At 37.5% G+C, this 26122-nt stretch overlaps 1 protein-coding gene across 2 annotated transcripts; it reads right to left on the minus strand.

The window, feature by feature from the left end:
* LOC141441839 (glutathione synthetase-like) lies at nucleotides 1-24079 on the minus strand. Of its 2 annotated transcripts, none has more exons than XM_074106724.1 (12): nucleotides 23675-24079; nucleotides 22913-23008; nucleotides 20634-20750; nucleotides 17133-17302; nucleotides 8348-8390; nucleotides 7877-8047; nucleotides 6833-6900; nucleotides 6103-6207; nucleotides 5286-5492; nucleotides 3875-4010; nucleotides 3159-3250; nucleotides 1-2722 (listed from the first exon to the last, which is right to left on the minus strand). In XM_074106724.1, exons 1-12 carry the CDS (start codon nucleotides 23825-23827, stop codon nucleotides 2593-2595), a joined length of 1488 nt encoding a protein of 495 aa, XP_073962825.1. In that variant the 5' UTR covers nucleotides 23828-24079; the 3' UTR covers nucleotides 1-2592. The 2 variants fall into 2 exon arrangements, with proteins under 2 accessions (XP_073962825.1, XP_073962826.1); XM_074106725.1 differs by lacking the exon at nucleotides 17133-17302 and adding an exon at nucleotides 13015-13148 and having other exon boundaries at nucleotides 23675-24077.
* Between the last annotated feature and the right edge of the window lie 2043 nt (nucleotides 24080-26122).

The following is a 26122-nucleotide window of genomic DNA, read 5'->3' on the forward strand; positions in this document are numbered from 1 at the left end:
ATTAATATTGTGTATTTATTAGTTAGTCAAAATCCGTAAAAACGTTATTCGCTAATGTTAGGTCTATACACAGCACCACAATTTAGCGTTTAGTAAATTACAAAACTTAACAATACTTAATCTAGTTAATCTGTTAAAAAAAATACATTTTTATTATTACAAGTTTTGTAACTTACCGACGCTGTCATTTAAAAGATGACATACATTTAATATTGCTATATCAGAACACAATTCATAAAAAAATAGTAAGTAATAGAAAAACTATGGAATGTCATAATTACAATGTCAGTTATTGAAATTATTTTGTATCATGTAATAAATTCGTAGTAAAACAGTATTAAAATTATATATTATGGCATCGTTGAAAATATAACTAAAAACTTATTGAAATTTGTTACCAAATCAAGCTCAAGCCAAGTTCTTAAAAATTAAAAACAATTTGGATTTACAGTAAAGCTTAGTTTTTTTTCAAGGAACAGTTATTTGGTATGTACTCGTAAATGGGTCACAAGCCGATTACGAACATCGTCACCATCATCATCATCAACTCGAATCGACTAAATCATTATTATCATCATTACAAAAAAAGGTCGTATCTAAATCCGTATATAAAGTACACTGAACCTTGCAGTGACTTGGTAAGATTACATATTTTGAGATACTAGCTTTTAATACTGACGATATTACATTATATGTTTAGACCAAGAAAGAGCAGAATACGATTAAAAATGGACTCAAAAATGTTGCCATATTTAACTATTTTAATGTCAAAAATATGACAGTCAAGAGGAATGTAGTAAGGTCATTATTTTGTGCAGGTAGTAGTCTTGTCCTAACCTAATAAAAGCTGTCCCTTGAATCTATCATTTTCTGCGGTTATTTGAGTGAAATGATGAGTGATTTGTAATCAGCTATATACCACAGATAATTATTGATTATCGGAATAAAAAAAGATGCTATATTTGTAATAATGCATGGCACAAGATGGTAGCTCCAGTCAAATATGTTCTGCACAAAATTTGATAATGTATTAGTGCCCTAATTTAATTTCTTGTTATGAACCCCAAGCCTAGCTAAATAGTAGGTACAGCTAGAGTTGTGGATAACGCTCGTTTCGAGACTTAAAGACTCGACTATACTTGAGAATTGAATTGGCTTATTTTATGCATATGAATGCAAGAAACCGTCTTTGCGGCCTTAGAGTCGTTAACCCTCGAGTCTTTAGGGTTCGAGTCTTTAAGCCTCAACAACATGAGCATTTTTCACAACACTCGGTACAGCTATTAGCTAGTTTCAAAATTATGTCTGCGATATTTTGTCGTATCGACGTACAGTTTTTTATATTAATCCGACTTATACAGTCAGTTCCCAGTCTTCATCTAAGTACATTCCGCAACTAGCATCTCTTTAGACAAACCAGTGTTTTCTATACATTTTGTCAATTCCATACAGTAGGGACAGCCCGATTAAAAAATCTTGAAATATAACGAGGCCACTTTTTTTAAGACACGTTGTTGACATGCCAGGGACACGCCAGCGACGTCGGGTCAATCGCAAAACACACGGGGCGTCAGCGGGTCGGTTCAGGAGTGAGAAGGGTCTATTTACGTGGCTGTATATCAACAACATCACACCGACGGCGGGCGCGGGACGGGTCGTACGAGGGCGCCGCGGTGTGATATCCATACTATACTATACCATATAATATTATAAATGCGAAAGTGTGTTTGTGTGTCCGTCTTTCACGCCGTAACGGAGCGACGGATCGACGTGATTTTTGGCATAGAGCTTATGGGCCCGAGAGTGACATAGGCTACTTTTTATCCTGGAAAAATGCACAGTTCCCGAGGGAACAGCGCGCGATAACCGAATACCACGCGGGCGGAGCCGCGGGCAAAAGCTAGTCATTCATATATGTACATACAAGTAAATAGGCCCGCCGCACTCCTGAACTGACCCCCTCCCGACCTGCTGCCGTCCTGTGTTTTGCGCGTAAACTGGCTCAAAATTGCCTGACTTCGCTTACTATTATTTAAATTCGCATATTATCCCTTTTCCAGGCCCCGCCAATTTAGATACGCTACTACAAAATTAATAATCGTTTTATATTGTTTAAAAACTTATAATATTTTTAACGATTTCAACTGTTTTTCTAGCGATTTATCGTATAAGCTTGTTTATGCGTACAGGCGCGTTCCGTTTAATCTAGCGCGCGTGCAAGCGCGTATGCCAAAAACGACCTGATACGCGTAGAAAAAAAGCTAGTCTGAAACCGCTCTAAAGTTAGCAATATTTGAGTACATTTATGTGGTCGACATACGCATTATGCCTGGAAAAGGCTTATGAAGCGGCAACATTGCGATATTTCACCCGACATCACTGGCGATACATGTTTCGCGAGACTTTTGCACCGCAGTGAAAACCTGACTTTACATTTCCTCGGGTACTATATGAGCAATTTTTGTTTTATACTCAGCGGCACAAAATTTGGCCCACTACATACAAAATTATTAATTGCTGCATACATTTGGGGACCGGATTTTTTGTCGCTCAGTATATTTTTCTTCTAGACTTAGGCCTACGGGCAGGGTGTTATAGGTCGAGAAGGTAGGGTGAGTCCAGGGCGCCCAGGCCGGCGGCGACTCCGCCCTCGTTGGCGTCTGCCAACTTCGTCCGCAACATGTGACCCACTTGGCGGTTGCAGAGAATCTTCTCCTTAGTACTGAAATTTAAAAAAAAAATGCACTAAGAGATTATTGAAGGACTTATTTTTATTTTCACAAGTGTTCACCGGCTTTGCACGAAAATCATTAGATCTCATAGCTGAAACACAAAATACACCAGCCTTTTGCAGGTGGTAGGACCTTGTGCAAGGTCCGCCCGGATTGCTACCACCATCTTGCTCGCTAATCCTGCCGTGAAGCAGCAGTGCTTGCACTGTTGTGTTTCGACGTGGAGAGTAAGACAGCCGGTGAAATTACTAGCACTTGATATCCCATCTTAGGCCTCTAGGTTGGCAACGCATCTCCAATGCAATACCCCTGGTGTTGCAGATGTTTATGGGCAGTGGTGATCTCTTACCATCAGGAGATCCACTTCTCGTTTTCCACCCAGTCGAATATTGAAAAATCATGTATACCTTAAAGATGCATGCTTACCCAATGATGACCCCGAAGATGCCGAGCTCGGAGACCAGGTCGCACAGCGGCGGCGGCACCGGCCCGCCCGGACGCACCACGTACCCGGACACCTGCGAACATACATGTATTATATTACACTTGTGTTTACCCACGGCTTCACACACGTTAGATCCAGCAGCTGAATTGAAATTTAGGGATTTCTAAAAATGAAATCGTGGTTTTCATGACTCTAAGCCCAGCGGTTGTTGTACTTCTGTAAGAATCATCGATTGTCATACATTTTTTCCCACTGAAATTATAAAAAAAACATCTGAGTTTTTTAAAGAGTCATCCTATTGAAAACTATAGGTTAGGTTAGGTTACTTGAACAATTACTGGATTCAGAGAAAAAAGAGTTATGACAAACGATCATTAATAAACATAACGTTCGGACTTTAAATAATTATGCGAGCCGATATGGACCCTGTTTCGAGATTTTATCCCTATCCCGTGGGAATATCTGAATTAAAAGAAGCCTGTGTTATTCTAGATGTCCAGCTATCTACAAGCTTTTATTTAGTTTCACCTGTCCCGATTTTCGTCATCAAATCTTGCAAGTTAAATTCGACCAACTTCCCCCTCTCTCTCTCTAACGCATGTAATGTAAGTTACCAGCGGCGGCAGGAGGCACGCTCGCGGCTGTGAGGCTCCCCCCCCCCCCCCTTCTCTAACGCATGTAATGCATGTAATGTTACCAGCGGCGGCAGGATGCGCTCCATCAGTATGTAGGCGGCGCGCTCGCGGCTGTGGCGCATGCGCAGTAGCGCCTCGCGCACGTCGGCGCCGTACAGGTTGTTGCCGCCGCCCTCGCGCTGCGGCTTCAGGACGAACCTGACACCAACAAACTACACATAAGACACAACACCCATTATCCTACTAATGGCTCAGTTACATTGGTCGATAACTCGGTCGACATACAGCGTGAAACCAAGGAAAACGATTCCCCGAATGCGGGCCCGATCCTATGGCACGGAAGTCTACCGCACCCCGCATGCGGGCCCTATTGACCGATGAAAACGATTCCGCGAATGCGGGCCCTATGGCACGCGTTGGAAATCTACCGCACCCCGCATGCGGGCCCTATCGACCAATGAAAACGATTCCGCGAATGCGGGCCCTATGGCACGCGTTGGAAATCTACCGCATCCCGCATGCGGGCCCTATCGAGATCGACCAATGAAAACGATTCCGCGAATGCGGGCCTATGGCACGCGTTGGAAATCTGCACGGGCCCTATCCCGATTCAGCGAATGCGGGCCCTATGGCACGCTTGGAAATCTACGCACCCCGCATCTATCCACGATTGAATGCGGGCCCTATGGCACGCGTTGGAAATCTATAATTGGATTATGCGGGCCCTATGGCACGCGTTGGAAATCTATACGGGCGATCAATGAAAACGATTCAGCGAATGCGGGCCCTATGGCACGCGTTGGAAATCTACCGCACCCGCATGGGCCCTATCGATGAAACGATTAATGCGGCCCTATGGCACGCGTTGGAAATCTACCGCGAAACCTAGACCAATGAAAACGCGAATGCGGGCCCTATGGCACGCGTTGGAAATCTACCGCACCCCGCATGCCCTATCGATCAATGAAAACGATTCAGCGAATGCGGGCCCTATGGCACGCGTTGGAAATCTACCGCACCCCGCATAATCGCCGTTTGCGGCCCTATGGCACGCAATCTCCACTATTACCAATGAAAACGATTCGAATGCGGGCCCTATGGCACGCGTTGGAAATCTCCCGCATGCGGGCCCTATCGACCAATGCGGCGAATGCGGGCCCTATGGCACGCGTTGGAAATCTCGAATGCGGGCCCTATGGCACATCTGCAATCGACCAATGAAAACGGTTCCGCGAATGCGGGCTTTATGGCACGCGTTGGAAATCTACCGCATCCCGCATGCGGACCCTATCGACCGATGTAACTGAGCTATAACAGTAGGGGAGCCCATGATGCGACGCGTCGTGGGACTCTATTAGATATGATGCTTCACGAGACTTCTCCACTCAAGACGCGCTGCATCCCAATCGCCATAAAGCACCATATGCCGTTTCTGAACATCGTCAATCTGACCACCCCTAAACCTCCACTGACCTCTCAGCATCAGCTAGCGCCATCTCCACCGCCCTTTCGCCGCCGTCGTCGAAGTCGAGCGAGTACAGCCCGGTGAAGATGTCACGCACGCGGCCCGTGCTCGCACCGCCGCCCATGAACTTCTCCAACACGCCGGGCGCCGCCAGGGCCTGCTGCACTTTCTTGGTGCCAGCCAGTTGGTACTGGATGGACGGGCATTTTATAGCTCTGAAAATCAGAAGGTAGCCCTAAAATACACAACACACAGTAACACACTCTCCAGAATATATTCGATAAAAACAGACAAACACCACTCGCAGACTAATTGCTTCTAGGCGATAAGACCGCCTATTATGTGGGCCATTATTTTTGTGTTTATACAAAAATGTTAATGTATGTTAAATCACTGCACTGATTTGTAAAGACTACTGCACACTACAAAGCAGTGCAGTTGTATTGTAAACATGGCACTTTACAACGATGCCTAGAAGGCTTTGGAAATACAAATTCTAAATTTTAAAATCGTATGCTAAAAATAAATCTTAACATTCTATTCAGACTGTGACTCTGATTGTATAGTACGAGTATACTGGGTGATTCCGGGGTCATGAGAGGAGTGAAAGGGGTGATGGGGAGATTCACACCTGAGCAACTTTTACTATGGGACCAGCCACGAAATGGAAAAAAAAATCTGCTATTCCATACATTTCGGATAGTTAGCGATCAATTATCTTTTGATTAAATGGTTTTTTTTCGCGATTTCGGGGCTGGTCCCATAGTAAAATTTGCTCAGTGTGAATCTTCCCATCACCCCTTTCACTTCACATCTATTACTTACGTGGACCGTTCAACTCTCAATCTTGCATCCCACTCTCGCGACGAAGGATACTGTGCCGGTTCGTATCCCGATCTGTAGTACACCACAGCCACTGGCTTGCCTTCACTGTACAGACAACAGAGCTTAGTGTAATTTACTCTAGTTTCCCATAAGCTTCCTAACGTTGGCCACGTTTGAGGCCTAGAGACTAGAATCAAGACTAGAATGTAATATAGTTTAGCTCACTTAAAACGTTAATAATTCATTTGATATTCGAAGAAACTGTTCGAATGGACGATAGTATTCTTTAGAATAGCTACTTCCATATCTGTAGCTGGCACAGCTTTCTAAGCAAAAAAGAAGCATAATTTACAAATTACAAAGTACATTCATTGAACAATCGAACTAAAACTGTAGGAGAGCGACGGTAAATACAGAACAGAAGCTAGTCACTTTAATGAAATTGCTTGCAGTGCAGTACATTACAAGCTTTTATTTAGTTTTATTCTTTTAGGGATAAGTTCGCCTTTGTACTCTTTTGTTTTGTTGTATTATTTTTGTGTTTTATGTACAATCAAGTATTTACATACATACATACATACATTTACCAGTCTCGGTGTCTATGCGTAATCCAATCTTGCAAAACAAAGTTGACCAACTTCTAGTGGTCGAATTGACTTCAATTTGGATGGCAAAAAAAGAGCTTTCATCAGAAAACTATTGAATCAGGTTAGAAAAGCAGAGTACTTACAGAATGAGTTGTTTCTTGTCATTAAGTGCACTCTCTTCGTATATTTCATTTAATGTTCTTCTATATATCTGCAAAACAAAATAGTCCTTAAATACTTTTCTCCATGGAAACAACGCATAGAGTGAGGGTGTCTATGACAGGCTACTTGGCACTAAAAAAGTTTTAGTATTGTGAGGTCCGTTTGACAAGTATTGTGTCACATTTGTGATTGGTTAAATAACTAAATGAGACAAACGTCAAACGAATCTCTCGAAATTAACGCCATCTAGCCAAATTTTGCCTCAGCGATTAATCCTTCATTAGAAAAGTCCAAAGCTAGTAAGCTATTATTTGTAGACGACATAGGTACTGAACTGATATATTTTTTATAAACATATCCCGCAGCTTTGCACCTGTTGAGGAATAAAAACAATATCAATTCCATTGGAAATTGAAAAAATACCTGCAATCCACAATATGTCGGCCAAATCTCATTTGTCTAGATGCAGTGTTTAAGCTGTACATAGTCTGCCAGACATTTATTAACGTCACTCCTTTATTGGTATACCCAGCGGTTTTTCCCTGGGGCACCGGCATTAGAATGTTGTCCCCCCTCTCCTCCCGTGGGCGCCATAGAAACCGGCTGAGGCCTGATACCAGAAGGGCAGCGTCTTCTGGGCAAACTTTACATCCTCTGCACTCGCCAACACGCTTGCCATGCGTGGCGAGTATTGGCAACCCCCCCCCCCCCCCTTATGATAATGCCAGTGGATAGGGTAGGAGAGAACTATACGTATGGGTATTTCTCATTTTTGTGCACAAAGTTGCTTCCATGGATGTCTCTACCGTGGATGCAACAACTCTTTGAAATATTTGAAAAAAAAAACGTTAATCACGATGAGTCCCATATATATCATAAATAATTCGTGTTTCCATTCCAAAAATTTGCACTTTCTCGAAATATTAGAAAACGAAATTACATCGACGGTAGTGACATCCCTGGAAGTGACTTTGTTCACAAAAATGAGAAAGCCCGTATACCTAGTGCTGCTAGTAAAGACTCACCACAATCTCGGGCCTGGTCTCCGATATCTGGAACTCATGGAATCGCTGATCGCAGATGTTGTAGGACACCTCCTCGACGACGAAGAGAATCACCGCCCCGGGGACCCCGAAGAGGTCGTAGGCCTCCGTTATACCTCCGCAGAGGCCCGATAGTGCCTTATTCTCGGGCATCTGAAGATGAAATTTACTTTAGTATTAACTTCAACTTTTTATGTTTTTGGCAACCGGTCGCTTTAGGTTAGCAAGCACTACTGACAATCACTTCTAACAGCAACAGAGTATATACAGTGTTATTTTTGATTTCCGTTAACTTTAAAGAGACAATCTACAGGTGAAATTGAGTTAATTTCACTAAGACACTAGTGGCCTAACTCTTACGAGGTATTTGGTTTGATAGTAGGTACATTTGTAGTATTTTTATACCAAATAAAATTACCATGAGTTAAATACATCTTTGAAAGGTAAACTTACATTTTTAATAAGATCACCGTGGCCCAATTGACGCAAAACATAACTGAAAAAAAAAAGGTTTTAATAAATTCGGTGAAAATAATATCGATGCAACAATTAGGTACTAAACATGTTAGGTACTTAACACTAAAGGAATTAAACATGCGTAATATTGTAAATTCTAACCCCCTTATTCATAAAACTTAACAAGCCTATGTTAACTAACAAATGCTTTGTCCCTTTCTAACAAATACAAATGTCGAAGTGACAGATAAGGACAAACGAATTTTAGCGGCATTTTAACTAAAATAGGTTTGATTGTCGTTTATGAATAAGGGGGTAACTCATCAGACATAAACTTGTCAGATTGTGCAATAACACTAACAAATAATAATGTAATTTTGGGATTAATCTGTCAGATTGCATGTCATACTTGACAAGTTTATGTTCTCATTAAAAATATTTTTAATATATAAAATTACCTGCGCTAGATAGGATACATGCTAACATGCTACAAACAAAACAAATCATGCAACTGAAAATAATTTGAACAAAACTAAGATTTCATGCAAACAACAATACACAAACAATACGTTTTTTCATTAAACTAATTAAGAAAAAGACAAAGTATATCATGCAGACGTCAAAAGCTACAAAAACTCGACTAAACAAAATGATACATGTTTCAGTCCAATTATCTAATCTAACTCCACAATATTCACTATACGAAAAACTGGTAACTCAGACAAAATAGAGCACATCGATCCAAATAATTCAAGCATACATAAATTCGCAAATTTTGAACTCAGTAATCAATAGGTGCAGCTACCAGCATCAAAATCTGACACAAAAGAATGGATAAATATCTGATACGACCATTTCTGTCAGATATTTTTGCACGCACCGCTCCGCTGTGGCAGATATTAATACAGGTGACTGAACATAATATTATGCTACTAGTGTAGTAGTGCTCAAAATATCAACAATAAAGTATTTTTGTAACTGTGTTCTGTTTACGTGTTCGATGTATAATGACAATGAAAAAAATGGTGTCTTGTGTATAGTATAAGACAAAACCGTAATCCGATCCCTGAATTAAAACCAAACAAAAATGTTTCATTTCACGACGCAAACATATTCACTTCTTGATATTAGTGCACTTATATTTTACAGACACGTAGGTAGGTAATATGAAGCGAAACAATACGGTTATGAACTTATGAAAGATAATGCTATATTATGACACTAGACTACTGACTGATATTAAACCATGATCAATTAAGCAAAGACCCAATGGTCTTTAATTACCATTAAAGACGGTACTGTGAGAAACTGTCAGATCTTAAAACAATATCTACGGTGAACTTGATATACTTATCCTTTTTGTCTGTAGAAAATTTAGTTCCGGCACAAAGATATTTCGAGCCTGAACGGATAAATTCTCTTGGTTTCGTCATTAATGGTCGGTATATTTGACTATATAAAGTCTAAATTGCATATTAAATTAATAGTCCCAATGGAAAAATGCTAGTCCCATACATGCGATTGTCAGATTATGGTCAGTCATGTACATGTCTTTGTTGATAGTGTTTTTTTTTAGCAATATGTATAAGTACATAGGTAGGTATCTAATATCTATTCTAAGCTTTGGTTAATCTTCGTTCTAATTTAATATTTACAATTCCGTTGAGTATAATTTTATCCCGCTTAATTAGAGGAGAATTGAAAGAGCAATGTCATAATACATACGTGAGGTGTCAATTAAAATATTTCAAGCCGAAAGAAACATCCCAAACGGCTAAGTTCATCTGAAACAGGATAAAACCGGAACAATGTGCCTTTGCATGTACTACTTACCTTTAAGGGGCACCTAAAATTTACAAATGTATCCAAATATCCAGAGAATTCCGAGTGGATAATTTTCTAGGGCAAATTATAGTGCAAAGTGTATCTTTGAAGTCGGTAAAAAGTAATTGAAAGATGTGTACCCTAGACCAAACCCAGCAATGACTGGACAACACCCTCGAAACCAAAATTTTGACATATCACTAATTTTTTTGCTATGAGCATAACATGTACACAAATATAGTCTCTATGACGGCGGTTGTGACTTGTGGAAAATCCGTATTGATTACTAAACCGATTCTAATGTGGTTTGCATTAAATATCTGTTGACAAATCAAACAAAATAAACAAGGGTGTATCAATGCTGGTGAAAGATTCTGACCTCATCCAATTTCACTGTTTCACTCTTACATGTAACAAGGATTTCTAAAAAACGTAGAGGGCTGTGTATCCGTTGGTACTTTTGTGAAAGAAAGCAATCCCGATTAAAACTCTTTTTGCCGGTCTTAGTTTCAAGTAATGAACCACTCTCGTATTATTTGGATAGGCACTCTACTCGATAAAAGAAATTTACTAAAATGAAATTTTGATCTATCAATTATGTTTTATTTACATAAAATCTTTTAATAATGAACTGAAATTTTTGTCCCCTTTTTTTTCAAGAAAGACAAACGAATAGAAATTCGAGATCAACCCCAGTGCAATTTAAATATTTTTTTATTAATTTTAACAATAATTCATAACCCAATAGGCCAATGTACAGAATAGTATTTTTATATTTGTCGGTTATAAGAAAACATACTCAAGTTTTACGGACAAGTTAATTTTTATTGGTTCGAAATTAATCTGACGTAAACTACTGCATTTCTGTCAGATTTATTACGTATGAATTAAAACTTAATTTGGAATAACAGAACAAGTGGGACAAGTGTCTGAGAAATTAAACGAAACTACAGATTGTAAATGCTTCCGATTGTCATTTGACTCCGATTGAGTAATTAAATCGCACAGTGCTTTATTTTGTATACACACCAAGAGTTTCAATCGCCCGTCTATATTGCCCTTAAAAACAGATGAAGGGAAAAATTGGTGTAAATCATAACTGCAGATACGGATTGCTAACTATAATTATGAAGTCAGAAGTTCACCGTTCTGATTTAGGATAAAAGAAGGGGCAAATAAATACGGAGAAAAGTAGTAAAAGAGTCATGTAAATTTGTTACCACATCTAACGATACCCCCCACAATATCGGAGGAATCGTTGACGGGCGTGTAACAAACATAACCAGTCAAAGCGAGTTCCTGATTCCCAGAACTTCTAGGGATGTATGTAGCACAGCGCATCGCTTTTCTGTAGTTGGTAGTACCTATTTATGTCAAAATTTAGAAAGTAGGAACAATGGTGACGTTCGAAACGCCAAATAAACGCCCGTCTGTCTTTTTATAATGTGCACATGTTATACGTCACTGACAATGCGGGCGTGGCAGGTAACATCTCTCAAGTGTTGCCAACTCGACAAAGCACTAAAAAAATACATGCACGTAAACGTTAAAAAAAACTACTCCACTTAATCTAATCAATACACATACTCATATAAAATAAAAATAAAGTGTAAAGCAAAGCGTACGGTGCACAAAAACGACAAAATAAAGGTATGGAGAAAAGCAAGTTCCGCTGTGGTATGAAAGAGATGGATGGATAGCGTGCATTGAAGAGGGAAGAAGACAGCCACATGAGAGATGTCGACTGATATTCGCTGCGTAGACGGAAGTTATCTGGATACTTTGATGTGTTAGCTGACTTGACAATACGATGTAAATAAAATAAAAAAAAACAACTCAAAGATTGCCGTCGTATTTTCCAATAGAGGCAACTTAAGCCAGGATTAAACAAGCCTGAAGTTCGTACACTTTTACGTACGTAACGTAAACCCTTCCAAATTTATATGACACATTATATTTTCTGTCAATAACTGTCACAAAATATGTCAACTAAAGCATTTATGACACTGTAAAAGGATGATCGTTTTAAGCGAAACCAGCACTAGCAGGTCCCTAAAATGAGAAAGGTGAATGATGACACAAGACCATTTAATAACATAAAACATGATATCCAATTTAGACAACATAAGCAAACCAGTGACATGATCTGTAGATGTGATGTGGCCAGATATAGCAAACAGTCGGATCAGGCTCTAGGTCAGTTTTCCAACATTACCGTGCCAAGGTGGAAAACAAAAAAATAAATATCGTTGCCGGGACTTGTTGTAGTCAAATGATTTAGATTTAAAACCATTCTACTTCTTTTTCATAACCGTTAAGATTTTTTTAAGGTAAGTGCTTGAATATAACAACATTTGATCATGAATCATTTTGAACACTTTCTTGTCGGTTTGCAAAGTAATTGTAGATAATTGCTGGCCACACCACTTCCTTTGTACCAAAAATCCACAACCGCGCCTCACATGAATAAGCTAACACAAAGTATCCAGAAACCATGTTCGGTCAACTTTTTAAAACGAACTTAAATTTGAACTATTTAATAATCCAAATGATAAGTGACAAACAAATCTAAGCATGTCACACAAGCTCCACCTATTTTTATTTTGGTACCTAATAATTAATAAACTACCAGTCTAGAACAAAAGAAATATTTTTAAATAAGTAGAGTCCATTCACGGGCTAACTATTCATATTTATCTATGTCTATTCCAAGAGCATGTAAACAAACGGGTACAGATTAAACAAGACAGCATTCAAACGTTAGTCCAGAAAAAAAAAACAAAGTTCGTTTTTCAAAGTTGGCCAACCCGTCTAACAGCGACCACTGAACGCATCTGTACCGAGACATGGCGGGAAGGTTCGACGAGATGGCGCCAAAACTCGCGGCCACCGTGTTAAACTCCACTTGCTTTATTTTGTTGTTGTCTGGCTCTTGCATCAGGTAGTCGGAACGGAACAGGCCGAGGCTGACAGACTGAAACGGTAATTTTGTGATAAATTGTCCAATCCTTGCTTAGGTGTCCTAACCTACAACATTATGCCAGAACGTCGAGTTTGCACGTTCATAATGTCCAATTTTATACCGCAGTATCACGACTGTGGACGTGAATAACGTAGGGCTGGTATTATATGGTATAACATGATATATATTGGACTAGACTAGAGCCTGATATAAATAAATAAACATTTAAATATCGTGGGATAATTCACATCAATTAACCTAGCCCCAAACTAAGCAGAACTTGTAATATATTGCTAGACAACGGATAAATATACTTATATTGATAAATATATAGTCGAAGTACAAACATTCACATTTATCACGAAAATGACTGTCCCCAACGGGATTCGAACCCGGGACTTCTAGCTTCATAATCAAGATCACTAACCACTATAATAGGCTATCCGGTTCGGTGGTTAATTGTTATTTACTTAATCATAAATTTAGCGATGATGATTAATGACAAACGATGTAGTTTTGATCAGACTAGTCATTATTATTCTTTTATATGTTATTGTTATTAAGTTAGTTTGCTTTGCCTCTGCCTATTGACTACTACTAAAACAGATACGCATTTACCAAAGTGTGTGAGAGGTTTATCATAGGCATTATATTTATATTACATCCTAATTACCTAACCATCACCAGGCGTATTCAACACTAGTCGTGATTATTTGTACAAGGTGTGTTGTGCAATAATCTAAAACTAAAACATAGTCCTTCAAACTCTATGCTTAATTCCGCAGTGAAGTGTCCGCTAATACCACCTTCTACCTCGTTACCCTATACGATACAAATTGTCATATTTTGGCGATTTTCCGTAAATTCACGAATACAATCAGCAGTTAAAGCATAGCTCTTGCTAACACGCTTGGAATAACAATCGTTTTCACCACTTCTTTCTGTCACGGCATAAGACGAGGGTAGAAATTAGAAAGAGATGGTGAATGCGATCGCGAAAGTTAGCGTGTTAGACAAATAGCCCTCAACTCAAAGTCAGAGACCCAAATATTACCACAGGCCCAGCTCTTTCTAAAATAACTCTACTAGTACGGTCCCCTGCAATGGTATTTAATAGAACAGTGCACAGAACTCAAAAACACCTAAGCCTAAGGCTAATATTTAATCCTCGCATAATTGGAATTGAACTTCACAAGGTAAGTTCGTTTAATTCCTAAGTATATCAGTAAAAGCGCGTATCAGATATTTTTAAGTGATTCGTTCTATCCGATACAGCAAAATATAAAGTACGTACCTAGAACTCAAAATAATTTATGCACTACTGCCAACGTAACAAGAGGTTGTGCAGTTTTGAGCCTTTTGACTCTTTCATCTTCTGCTGCTGCAAGACTGTACCAGCGTAAACGCTGTACGCTGTAGGGTTTTTTTCTAATTGATTGAATCCAGATAATTTGGCAGAGGCCCATATTCAGTATTGCAGAGAATCGTCTCTTAGTGGTCTGGGTGGTTAAAGTTAGTATTTTGACTTTTGAGCTTTAGGCTGTTTAGCCACTTTTACTGCCGACTGTACCTACTCCCAGTGTATTTGTGAGTCAATTGTTAAGTAACTGTTAAATATTAATCAAACATTACAGTACAGGGACATAAACACGAAATTAGTTCATACAGTATTGACTTAGAACAATGTTAAGTCTAATCTACATACATTCTACAATTATGTACATTAAAATATCAAAGCAATTTAGTAAAAGCTTATTAAAAATTATATTCTACTGCCGACTTTATTGGCCACATCTGAATAAGTTAAATGTTATTATTGAGAAGAAGCGATTTAACCATAATTTTTCTTAGAACGGCTTTCCACAACCATTTAACATAGTCAAAAGTAGACAAATCTCCAACTCAAAAGATACCATATCGTCAACGTACAACTTGGCGGGAGCCAATAGTCATTAAGGTATCTTTTAAACGGGATGTCACGGTATTAAACAGCGTATGTTATCTCATTCAAGATAACAGTGTGTCTAAATAAGAACGTTGATTATTGTCTAAACAAATTAAAAAAATATATGTTGAATTCCTATTTTGAAGGGTTTATATATGTTTTTTTAAACAGTGATAAACCTTGGAACTTGTAGTACTTAGTCGCCACGAAATTTATTTCGGCTATTGGCGAGAGCAGCTATGTGTTTGACAAAGTACACGAATGATTAGTTACAGAGTAGACGACTAGAATTTAAAAACAAATAAAACCCCATGCAAATTTGTCAGTCAACATTGCCAGTAATTATGAAAATTAACTAACGTTCTTACTCAGACAAGACACTTTATATGTATATTTTAATTACAACCATATCTTAAGTTTTATATTATTATAATCTTTAGGTATTCAAAAAACACACATGACGGATGCGATGAAAGCTTAGAGCTCAATAAACGTGTTTCAAGTTTTATTCTTAAATAAAACCAGTTTTCTTACACAAAGACTTTTAATTTCTTTTCCTGGCGTGTTGAAAAACTTTGTTTAACGTTTGCAGTTGATATTTAGTATACATTCCGCGGTATAAGGAAGTCATCATTTCCGTCACCAGTGAATCGTTCTTTGGATTAGTAAGCAGCAAATATAACGCGCTATTTTATTCTGTATCTATCTGCACAATTAAGCCCGTGGTGGACGAGGCTTGTCTAAGTAAAGATTCACACCCCTGGCCCCTGACATGTCGGCTTGGATTTTTCAAACCATAACAAATGAATATGGATGGTGTTTGAAATGTTTGAACCACATTGAATTAAAAAAATATTACAGTCCTTCCGTTTGTTCATGTGAGGTGCCTATTGATAAATTCAACAGCAAATTTGTTTCCATATAATTTTCCATGTTTCTTCCATTCAATGTTTACCTGGCCCATCAGAGCCGCGCATCTTAGACGCTGTCTATATCTGCTGCTAGCTGCACCATAGATCGTCAATAAAAAAAACTGTGCTTTATTTTAAGCTCATCTGAAATAAAACCTGTCATTAAAAGGCTACTGGTTTAATTTAGATAAACCCAAAAATAAAACATAGAAATAGAACCTTAATGATCACGGTCATATCCATTAGTCTATAATAGGTAGGTACATCAAGGCTTAAATATTTAAGAAACTTGTTCGGCTCTTTTAATGACGTCGGAATTGTCGAGTCATGGAGTGGCGTGTTGAATGACTTATCATTACTGAATTAGTAATTGTTTGATGAAATTGTGCCAGAAATGACAAGTGGTTATGTTACATGTACACAATTTAAATCTTTCTAACATGAATACCAAACTTTGCAGTAGGTAAACCAGTTTAAATATTAAATAATGTCAAAATAAGTTACGAACAAGTTTAATGACGCGCGTTACATTTCCGTCAAGTATACCAGAACATAATCCTGTCTCATTTATATACGAGGCGCATAAGGCAGACGGCATCGCTTTTGAGTCTTAACAGTTGTGTCAAACTTCAGAACAAATCTACAGATTATGATAAATTTAATTCCGAATTTGACACCCGTTATTCTCATTAAATTTGTAAAGAATGTGCTTTATATGAATTAGGTAAGTACACCTACTGACACTTTAGTCGCAATAGATGACGTACAAAGGATGACGTAGTTTGGCTTCAAAGGCGTGACTACATCTTGATTTAAGAATTCCGGTGAAAAATTGCCACAAGGGTGGTCAGTCCGGGGACCAAACTACTGAAATGAAATGGTGAACGCGGTTGACTGACACGCCTCATGAAATAAAAGAGCCAGAACGACGGTACTTCAGAAATCACAGAATTATAACAAGAGAAATATAAATTTTATAGTTTGTATTTCCTCTTCCATGTTAATCTACTTCCTTTCTAATTTGAGAAGCGATTATTTTCATACTGACGCGTGCATATGAATGAATACACGGTTTTTTTAGCGTTTTATTTCTATTTCTCTTATTACTAGTCCTGTGGCGGAAACGTTCGCGCAAATCACCTCTGTATCTCCCTCGAGATCGGCCCAAGATGGCCGAAGCCAGACGCGATGCTGTTGATCTCGACTTGTTTCCACGAGCAGTAAGGCGTGTGCTTCGCGCATTGGTTCTCGGTGTGGGGGCAGCGGGACTCCAACATGATGTCGGAACGCAGCATGCCTAGCGATATCGGCTAAGAGGGACAGGGGAGATGATAAAGAGAGCTCGAATGTTTGAAGTTTCGAGTATCGTTTGGACTTCAGAAATTGAGGAGAGTATTGTTTGGACCCCCGAAGTGGAGGCGAGTTTCGTTTGGACCGAATGAAACAAATTAAACAAGGCCCTTTTTTAGCCTCATTGTCCAAACTTAGGGATCGTCGATTTTATAATGTTAAAAATATTTTCTACATTTGCATTGCACAGATAAAAAGAATGTGCGAGGTGTGTTTTGCTTTTTGGCAAGCAATATAATAAGCGCTATGCGCTGCATGGTTGCGCTGTCATGCTGACAGTAATAACATAATACACTATTGTAATTTAATTAGGAACTAATATAGAAACTCTTGCCGCAAAATACAACTCCACACAATTGAACCCACAGATTACGTAAAGGTACAAAAAGAATATTTCAATTTCAATCAACTATAACGACTCCTTTTACGTAAACAGTTACGATTGCAAGCAAAATTAGGTATTTCAATCGTTCTATACCAACTTCTTGCACAAACAACTTACAGTAATCTATTACACAATATTGTCTAAGAATTATCTTAAAATAATTTTGAATGATAATGCCAATTGTTATATGAAAACTTACTTCCTATCTATTTTATTTTATTTCACAATAGAGCAAGACAAAAGTAAAATGATATACATACTTTGCATTTACCTTTAAAATCCACTGGTTTGTAATATTATAATGTAAATTTACAATGAAAATAGACTTTGTCCTACTCTAATCATGAAGATAATTAATTATCCTATAAAAATCTTAGTAACACAGACGCGTGCAAAGAGAAGAGTGCTGTGAGGGACATTGAAAAGATCATGGACATAGACAATTGTTTTTTTTATTTATAACGGCCAGTACTTTCCCTTAAGCTGAAAGTCATGAAAGGCCTCAAAACTCAAAAGGCAGTTGGGGCCAAATGTGTAGACCTGCAGTGAAGGGCCTAACCTCGAGCGTTTTCTTTGTCCATTGCGCGGCCGAGACGCCTGCTGCCCAGTGGCTGCCGAGCAACGCACGCAATGAATAGAAAAAACTAAAAACGCTCGCCGCGACGCCAATGACGCCAGACTTAACACGGATAATATTGCCGCTTAGAACTGTTTTTTTTTTAACATAATGTCAAATATGTCTAAACCGAAAGAAACCGAAGCCTAATGAATCGCAAAAAGCAGTGTACAGTCGAGTTCATAAACGTGTGAGCAAAATTTTGATCAAAAATATCTAAACACGACTCTATTGTTAACGGCGTAGAAGCGTGTTCAGATATTTTTGATCACATGTTTGCTCACAAGTTTATGAACTGTACAAACACACACAACACGTATTGAAGGTACAGTGCATGTTTTGTAAACAATATTTATACCATTGAAGCGATAACATATGTGCACCGACACTTGTAAAGAAAAACAAAACGGTAAATAGACAAACACTGAACAAATTTAAAAAGAAACCTTATCGCGTTGAGATATGGCGATATGGGACATTTATAAAACATGTCACCAAATAAATTATTTGATGACTAGCTATTCCCCGCGACTTCGTCTGTAATTAATTGGTTTTTCGAGCGCCATCGGGAACGACTGATTTTTCAGGATAAAAGGTATAGGTATCCTATTTATTCTGGTCCTCTAATAATATGATGTAGGTACTTATGCAATCACAATAATCAGTTCAGTAGTTAAAGCATGAAATTGAAACAAACAAAGTCACTTTCGCATTAGGACGTTTGCAAAAAAAAGTGTACCCTTTCTATTTTTTTAAATTTTGGAAAAAATGTGACTTTTCCTACTCAGAATCAAGAGCACAATCGATTCCGATCGTTTAAAAAAATTACCCCATTTTCCATACAAAATTTTATGAGTCAGTTTTGTCACGCCCATAGGTACTGAGTGTATGAAAAAAACGTCGCAAAACTGGCATTTTTTAGGGACATTTTTGAAACTATAGGAATCCATTGTGCTTTTAATTTTGAGTAGGAAAAACCATATTTTTACCAAAAAAAAAAGAAAGGGTACACTTTTTTTAAAACGCCCATTTATATACTAATAAAAAAATTATTAAAAAAAATATTTGTACTGATTCCTTCTAATTACGTATTACAAACATAAACTCCTCACAATGACGACGTTGGCAAAAGAAAACATATTATCACGCTACAAACTTCCTTTTTTATCCTCCTACCCCCAAAGTCATTTTAAAAGATATTCTTTGTTGGAAGTCGCTATTCCACATTAAAAAACCCTAGATGTCTTGAGGATATACCCCTCATCTTCTGGAGGGTTCTCTGATTTTCGCTAAAAATATTTTTCCAAAACTGATTAATTTTCCAACTATTCCATATATGCACGATTTTTTTGAAACTGTAAGTACTTCAGTATTGTTACAAAACTAGTCGCGACCACGAACCGGAAGACGAAGCGTTGGCAGGCCTCCCACTAGAAGGACTGACTATATCCTGAAAGTTGCGGGCAAACAGTGGATGCAAGTGGTGAGTTGTCGTTCATATAATCCTGTATAGACAGTTGACTTGACAGTTTCAGAAAAAAAGTTGTTCATCATTATGAAACAGTTGGGAAATTAATAATTTGGAAAAAATATGTTCATCAAAAAGCCAGAATCCCTTCTTTATAAGCCAAGACCTTCATATAACAGCATCTACCTTTGTAATTTGTTTGTATTTTTCTAGCCTGTGTTGTGTTATCTGTGTAGGGGTCAATCAAGTTTTTAGTGTTGTTATTCTGTCTCGAAACTCAAAAGACATCACATCAGTGACACTTTGTTAAAAAATGTTTGCAATTTATACTATTAGTACGCTTGACAGATGAGCCACGAAGGAATTGCCTTAAAACTGTCACAACTTCTAAATTTTTTTTTTAGTGGGTTTGTACTCCATAAAATCATATTTTTAATAAGTAGCTCAGGAGACGTTACCATGGCAACAACAACAAGGTAAATACACTAAAAAGTTAACTGACCCTGTTATGTTAATGGGGTCCATATCGGCTCGCATAGGTATCGAAAGTCCGAATATAATGTTTGTCAGAATGATCGTTTGTCATAGCTCTTTTTTCTCAGAATCAAATAATTGTTCAGAATTGTTGTAGGTAAAACAACCCTAACCTATAGGATGACCATTATAAAAAATTCAGAAAAATTTAAGTCTTCAATGGGAAAAAAATCATGACAAACGATGTTTCGGACAAAAATTACGGTATGACTTGCGAAGAGTATGCGAACTTTGGCGCTCCCATGTTAACGTTTTTCTTTCCTAATCTGATGGCCGGTGTACTCATACCTGTACGATGCCTTCCTTGCGCACAGTGACCCAGATGTCATACAGACTGGCGGTGAACTCGTCGACTTGCAGCGCGTTTTGAAGAGTTGTCTCCAGGAACTCTTCGTCATGAGCAACCTGGCCACAGAGACATTTATATTACTGACCAGTGACCTCTATCGCATCTGATGGTCTATTCACCAAGAGTTGAGAAGTATTATGATAACGTCTAGGAATATATATATATATATATATATTCGGCTAAAGTCATAAAAATATTGGTAGCACAAAGTTTCTATGCTGGCACATGATTCAGTTTCCTTCACTGTACCTCGCTACATCCTTGTCTTGATTCATCACATCATGTCTAACTCTTTAGGTATTTCGTCATATAACAAACAAAAACAAAATAAACCAAAGCTTAATTAGCATTATATCCCTATGGGAAAACTAATTACCAGCAAGGTAAGGAAACCATTAAAAATGTGTGGGGCTTTTCAAGTTTGTTGATGGGGTTTATTTATTGTATAGTCTATTAGTCAGATATAGATAGTTACTAATATTGATATTAATTAACTAAACTAATTAACTATACATTAACTGAATGTGGACTGTATAGGCCGAAATAAATTATTTTATTTTTTGACTGGTAGAGACTAGAGATCCCTTAAAGGGAGGGAAGGGATAAGTTCGCCTTTGTAGATGTATCTTTACTTCTGTCAATTAATTATGTTTCTCTATTTATTTCTTTATGGTAAGAGTTTATATACATACATACATACATACTCAGGTATTAAATCGTGATTTGCTCAACATGTTTCGGGCTAAAAAGCAACGCGCATAATGTGCACGCATGAGTAAGCGTTTTGCAGCAGCCGCCGTGTGTCGTTGCTCCTAGAGGAAGGACTACGAATCAGCCCGAAACATGTCGAGCTAAACTCGATTTAAGACGTGAGTTATCTGGGTTTATTTCAAATCTACTAATATACATTGATTGTAAAAAAGCTAAAATCTACAATACTAATTGTAAAACCAATGACTAGCAGGAAACTAAAACTACACTTCAATGAGCAATTGGTTTTGATTTATGAATGGCATTGGGATAATAAATAATGTGTTATGTCTTATTTGTGTGACTAAACATTGTTGACCAGGTGTTAAACGACTTTATACTTTATGTAGAACATATTTGGTGTCCATTTACTTGGTCAACTGTGATATACTAGTGACCTTCAACTGGTTGTGTTAGTTACTATACATAACACCTAGGTCAGCAACAGAAGTGGATGAGCGGTTAGTTAGGTGCTCCAAATGATCTACACACGTCTCTACTGTATGCCAAGGTGATTAGAGAATATGTAGATCATATTGAGCACCAACTGCTCATCTACTTCTGCTGCTGATTACAAAAATAGAAGAATAAACATATGAATACTTTGTCACATCCATTCAAACCCACTGTACTTTCATGCAATTCCCAAAGCTTATACAGCCAGGCCACAACATTTAGGTAGATGGAAGCAAAATTAGGTAACAATGTTCATGGAAAAAAACTGGAAAACAAGCGTTTTCCCAGATATTATAGAACCAATCTAGCCCGATTATTCACCTTCCAAAACCTCCATGTAACAAATTTTAACATAATATACAAAAATTGCTCATCTAATTTTTAGATAAGTACATTGTATGAATAATAATAAAAACAAATATGAATTTTGGTACATGCAGTCAATATTTAGTTAGTTAATGGATAAGAAATTGTTATTAACAATATTTTGTCTCTGACTCCATACTGTATACATGTACTCATGCAGTAAATCTTTGTCATTTTTTGTTTGACTGAGAAAAAAAGATATGTAGGTACAATATTTTCTGATAACTTAATTGACAGACTAATTAAAATAATTATAAATGTTTTAACTGTAAATACTCTCAATAACAAAGACACATTAAATACAGGGTATTAACAAATTAGGTAAGGTATCAATCAATACTTTAAAAAGTTTAAAACATACATCTACCTTACATCAAAATAATTAACTTTTAATAGAAAAAAAGAAAACTTTTTACATGATTTTTTTGTTTAATTTAAAAAGGTCTTAATCAATATTGTTTATCACTGAAAAGACTGTTTTTATGTAGCAAAGTAAACATGAAATTTTTCAGTTATATACTTAGGTACATAAATATTGGTGCCTAGCTTACTTAACATCCACTTCTCCATCACACCACATTTTAATGTTAATTTACCTGGTGCTATAAGCATACAAACATCAAATTTAAGCAAAGATAAGATGTACCTTGTGCATTAGCTCGTTCAATACTTGCTGGAGTTCCACGGCTTTGGTGAACTCTGTGCGAGGAAATGGAGACGGCAGCAGGACAAACGGTGCAATCTGAAAGAGAAGTAGTCATGAGAGAAAGACAAAACAACAACGGTCCAAATGCGAGCCAGATGTAATTATTTTATTTATTTAAAATATTTATAAATATGCATAAAAATCACTATAAAATATTTCAATAGATAACTATCCAGTTTAGATGTTGACTAATTAATTGAAACATTTGACAACCACAATTTTTTAGTTGCCCAAAATGAACTTACAATTATTATTATTAATATAAACTGAAATAGATTTATAGAGGTGTTCAACCGAACCAATCTAACCATTTATATCCCAATCAAGCTAAATTTGCACTTGCTGGAATGCAAAATCCCGCCTGCTTCCCAGCTTACCTTCCCGTGATTGCCCTGTCGCATCAGTATGGTTAGGTTAATTTTGGTCACCTATTTGTTGAATTTTACATTTTTTAATGTTCTTGTAAAGACGCAAGGTGCAAACTTAGTGTGGTCGGGTAGTACTGAAATATTCCTGATCAATTCAGGAGATAAAATGTATATAACTTTAGGCGCTGTGTCGCCACTGCTTAGATGAACACCAAAAAGGGATTTTCGAATTTTCCATGGGATAAAGAACTTATTTTGTAAGGAATTGGCGCCGCGGCGGTCCGCAGTAATTTTTTTACAAAATACATTCCACTGATCGATTGCAGTGCATTACCTGAATAGAGTCCTTGGTGAAGTGTTTTTTGTCCCTCATGCCGACGCCATGCATGAGGGCCCAATCCTTCGCTTTTTCAATAACACCGACCAAGGCTTTTTGGTCCATCGGCACCGGGATACAAGAAGCTAAACGAGCTTGCGACATTTTCATAGATTTCTGGCCGGTCACTAAAAATTGTATAAACTGATTTCTGAATATGTTAGGCTTAATGAGACTAATGGTTCGATTTATTATTGTTGAATTTGGATATTTTTTTATGTGGTGCAGACTGACAGTCAACACCGTTCCTTTGCTTTGACTAAATTGACAACTATCATATCATTTTGAAGCTAGCTCAACATAAATGACAGGCACTGGCAGTCAGGCAAAAAGAAGGAAAAGACAGCTGATATCACTGACATATTATGACATGACAGCTGGCTACTGCTGGGTGATGCGGCCACATGCAGCCGCTCGTTTCCAGCGTCAAATCTGGTCACGTGACATATAGCAACAAAGCTGAAAATGTTGAGCATTATTTTATTATTATTTTTTATTTGTACCACTACCACGACTGGGCGTTTTGAAAAAAAAGTGTACCTTTTTTTTGACATTTTGGAAAAATATGGTTTTTCCTACTCAGAATCAAGAGCACTATCGATTCCGATCGTTTAAAAAATGCCCCAATTTTTTTATACAAAACTGTATGAGTCAGTTTTGTCACGCCCATACTCAGTGTATGTAAGAAACGTCGCAAAACTGTCTTTTTTTTGTGGGATTTTTTTTAAGCAATCGAAATCGATTGTGCTCTTGATTTTGAGTTGGAAAAACCAGTTTTTTTTCAAAATTTCAAAAAAAAGAAAGGGTGCTATTTTTTGCAAAAACACCCGACTACCACTAAAGGCGGTTAAAAAATCAACTTCCGAGACCAAGACCATTCCTGCAAGCAGCCATCTTCACGCTACTGTTTGACGCGACGACTTGACGCTACTTTCTTAAAGTCGCGGGAAATTGAGAATGAGGGCTATCGTTTTTTGTCTCACTAGATGGCGCATTGTTGCGTGAGGTTTTTAAGTATGGCTTTTAGTCTGTTATTACAGGCGTGAAAACAAAGTTTAGATTAAAATCATATTTAATAAACCTTAAAACCGTACCATATAAATATACAGTGTTGCATAGTCCCCGTTTTGTTCGGAAAAAAGGGAGGACAACGGTTTCCGAAAGACAAAACTGTCTCAATACACAGACATTCATTGCCCCGGAACGCATATTTGCATATTGCAAAATATTCACAAATTTATTCTAATTATAAATAAACCCGCGTAGCTCACCCAAAAACTATGAGATTTGACATTTCGGAGACCTCACGCTACACTAGCGCCTCTAGTGGCGAATTCATACGCGATAGCCCTCATTGGGTCACGTAACCAGATATGACGGAAACGAGCGTCGAGCAGCTGCATGTGGCCGCACCTTATTTGCGTATTTATTGGCTATTACGAACGAAAATCGAAGTTCGTATCGTTCGGTCCCTCTGACACTTATACTATTTAATACGAGTGGGAGAAGGACGGCACCATACGAACTTCCATTTTCGAACTTCGGAGTAGGCCCTCTGCTTCGTTCGTGGAATGTGTAGTTTACCGACACTACAGGTGATGTATTAGGGTCAGTTCACACCAAGGCAGCAAATTTCATTTTGAATATTCTCGTAATGAAAAATAAAATATCTTAGTGTGAAACTTAAATGTCCTGACACAGATACGTGCCAAAATTAAGGCTATCTTTTTGTATTTTTTTTTAAATCAGCAGAATTTGTGCTTATTAAAACAGATGAGACTAGAATTCAGTACTTTTACAGTTATTTCCAACATGCGAAGGGTTATTCTAACTAAACCATCCCAAAATTATCTAAGCTATTAGTCAAAATTTTACTCGAGAAATCTAACGCTTAAAAAATGATCCATCACTATGAATGACATCAAATTGATGACGATATTGCTGAGGAATGTTCAAGTATATCTTCTACAATGTTGTACTATTCTTCGTAAACTTTTTTAATTTAAAATATTTACATTTGTCTCAATTCAACTTTGATTTACATTTCTTGCCGGATTTATTTTAAGGGTTGTCAGAACGAGCTTCGCTTTATATATATACATTTTAATTATCTCATTCATATGTATATTATTATTCTAAAAACAATGCTTTTAAAAGTAAAAGTAATTAACAATTCAATAAAAAATAAAAATGATTAAACATTCTCTTGTTTCTTGTCGCCAGTTTAGCATGTGTCAAGTGTACGCAATGTTTCCTTAAGAATTTAAATGCAGTTTTTTCCACGGTTTTTTCTATCATCTGACACATCGCTTTTGTAAAATTTATACAACATTGTATAAATTTCAGTCTTCAAATACATTTAATGTAATCTATTTGTACAATGAATTCATTTTCTTTATTTTTAAT

This window comes from Choristoneura fumiferana, chromosome 24 (genome assembly GCF_025370935.1).
Source record: "Choristoneura fumiferana chromosome 24, NRCan_CFum_1, whole genome shotgun sequence".
In the NCBI taxonomy this organism is placed as follows: Eukaryota; Metazoa; Arthropoda; class Insecta; order Lepidoptera; family Tortricidae; genus Choristoneura; species Choristoneura fumiferana.

Coding starts and splice junctions, on each gene's coding strand:
- LOC141441839 (XM_074106724.1), bottom strand. CDS start 23,827: ATGAAAATGTCGCAAGCTCGTTTAGCTTCTTGTATCCCGGTGCCGATG. Junction 8,391..17,132: donor ATCTCGAGGGAGATACAGAG/GTGATTTGCGCG, acceptor TTTTTTTTTCAG/TTATGTTTTGCGTCAATTGG. Junction 8,048..8,347: donor ACGGTGATCTTATTAAAAAT/GTAAGTTTACCT, acceptor TTTCATCTTCAG/ATGCCCGAGAATAAGGCACT.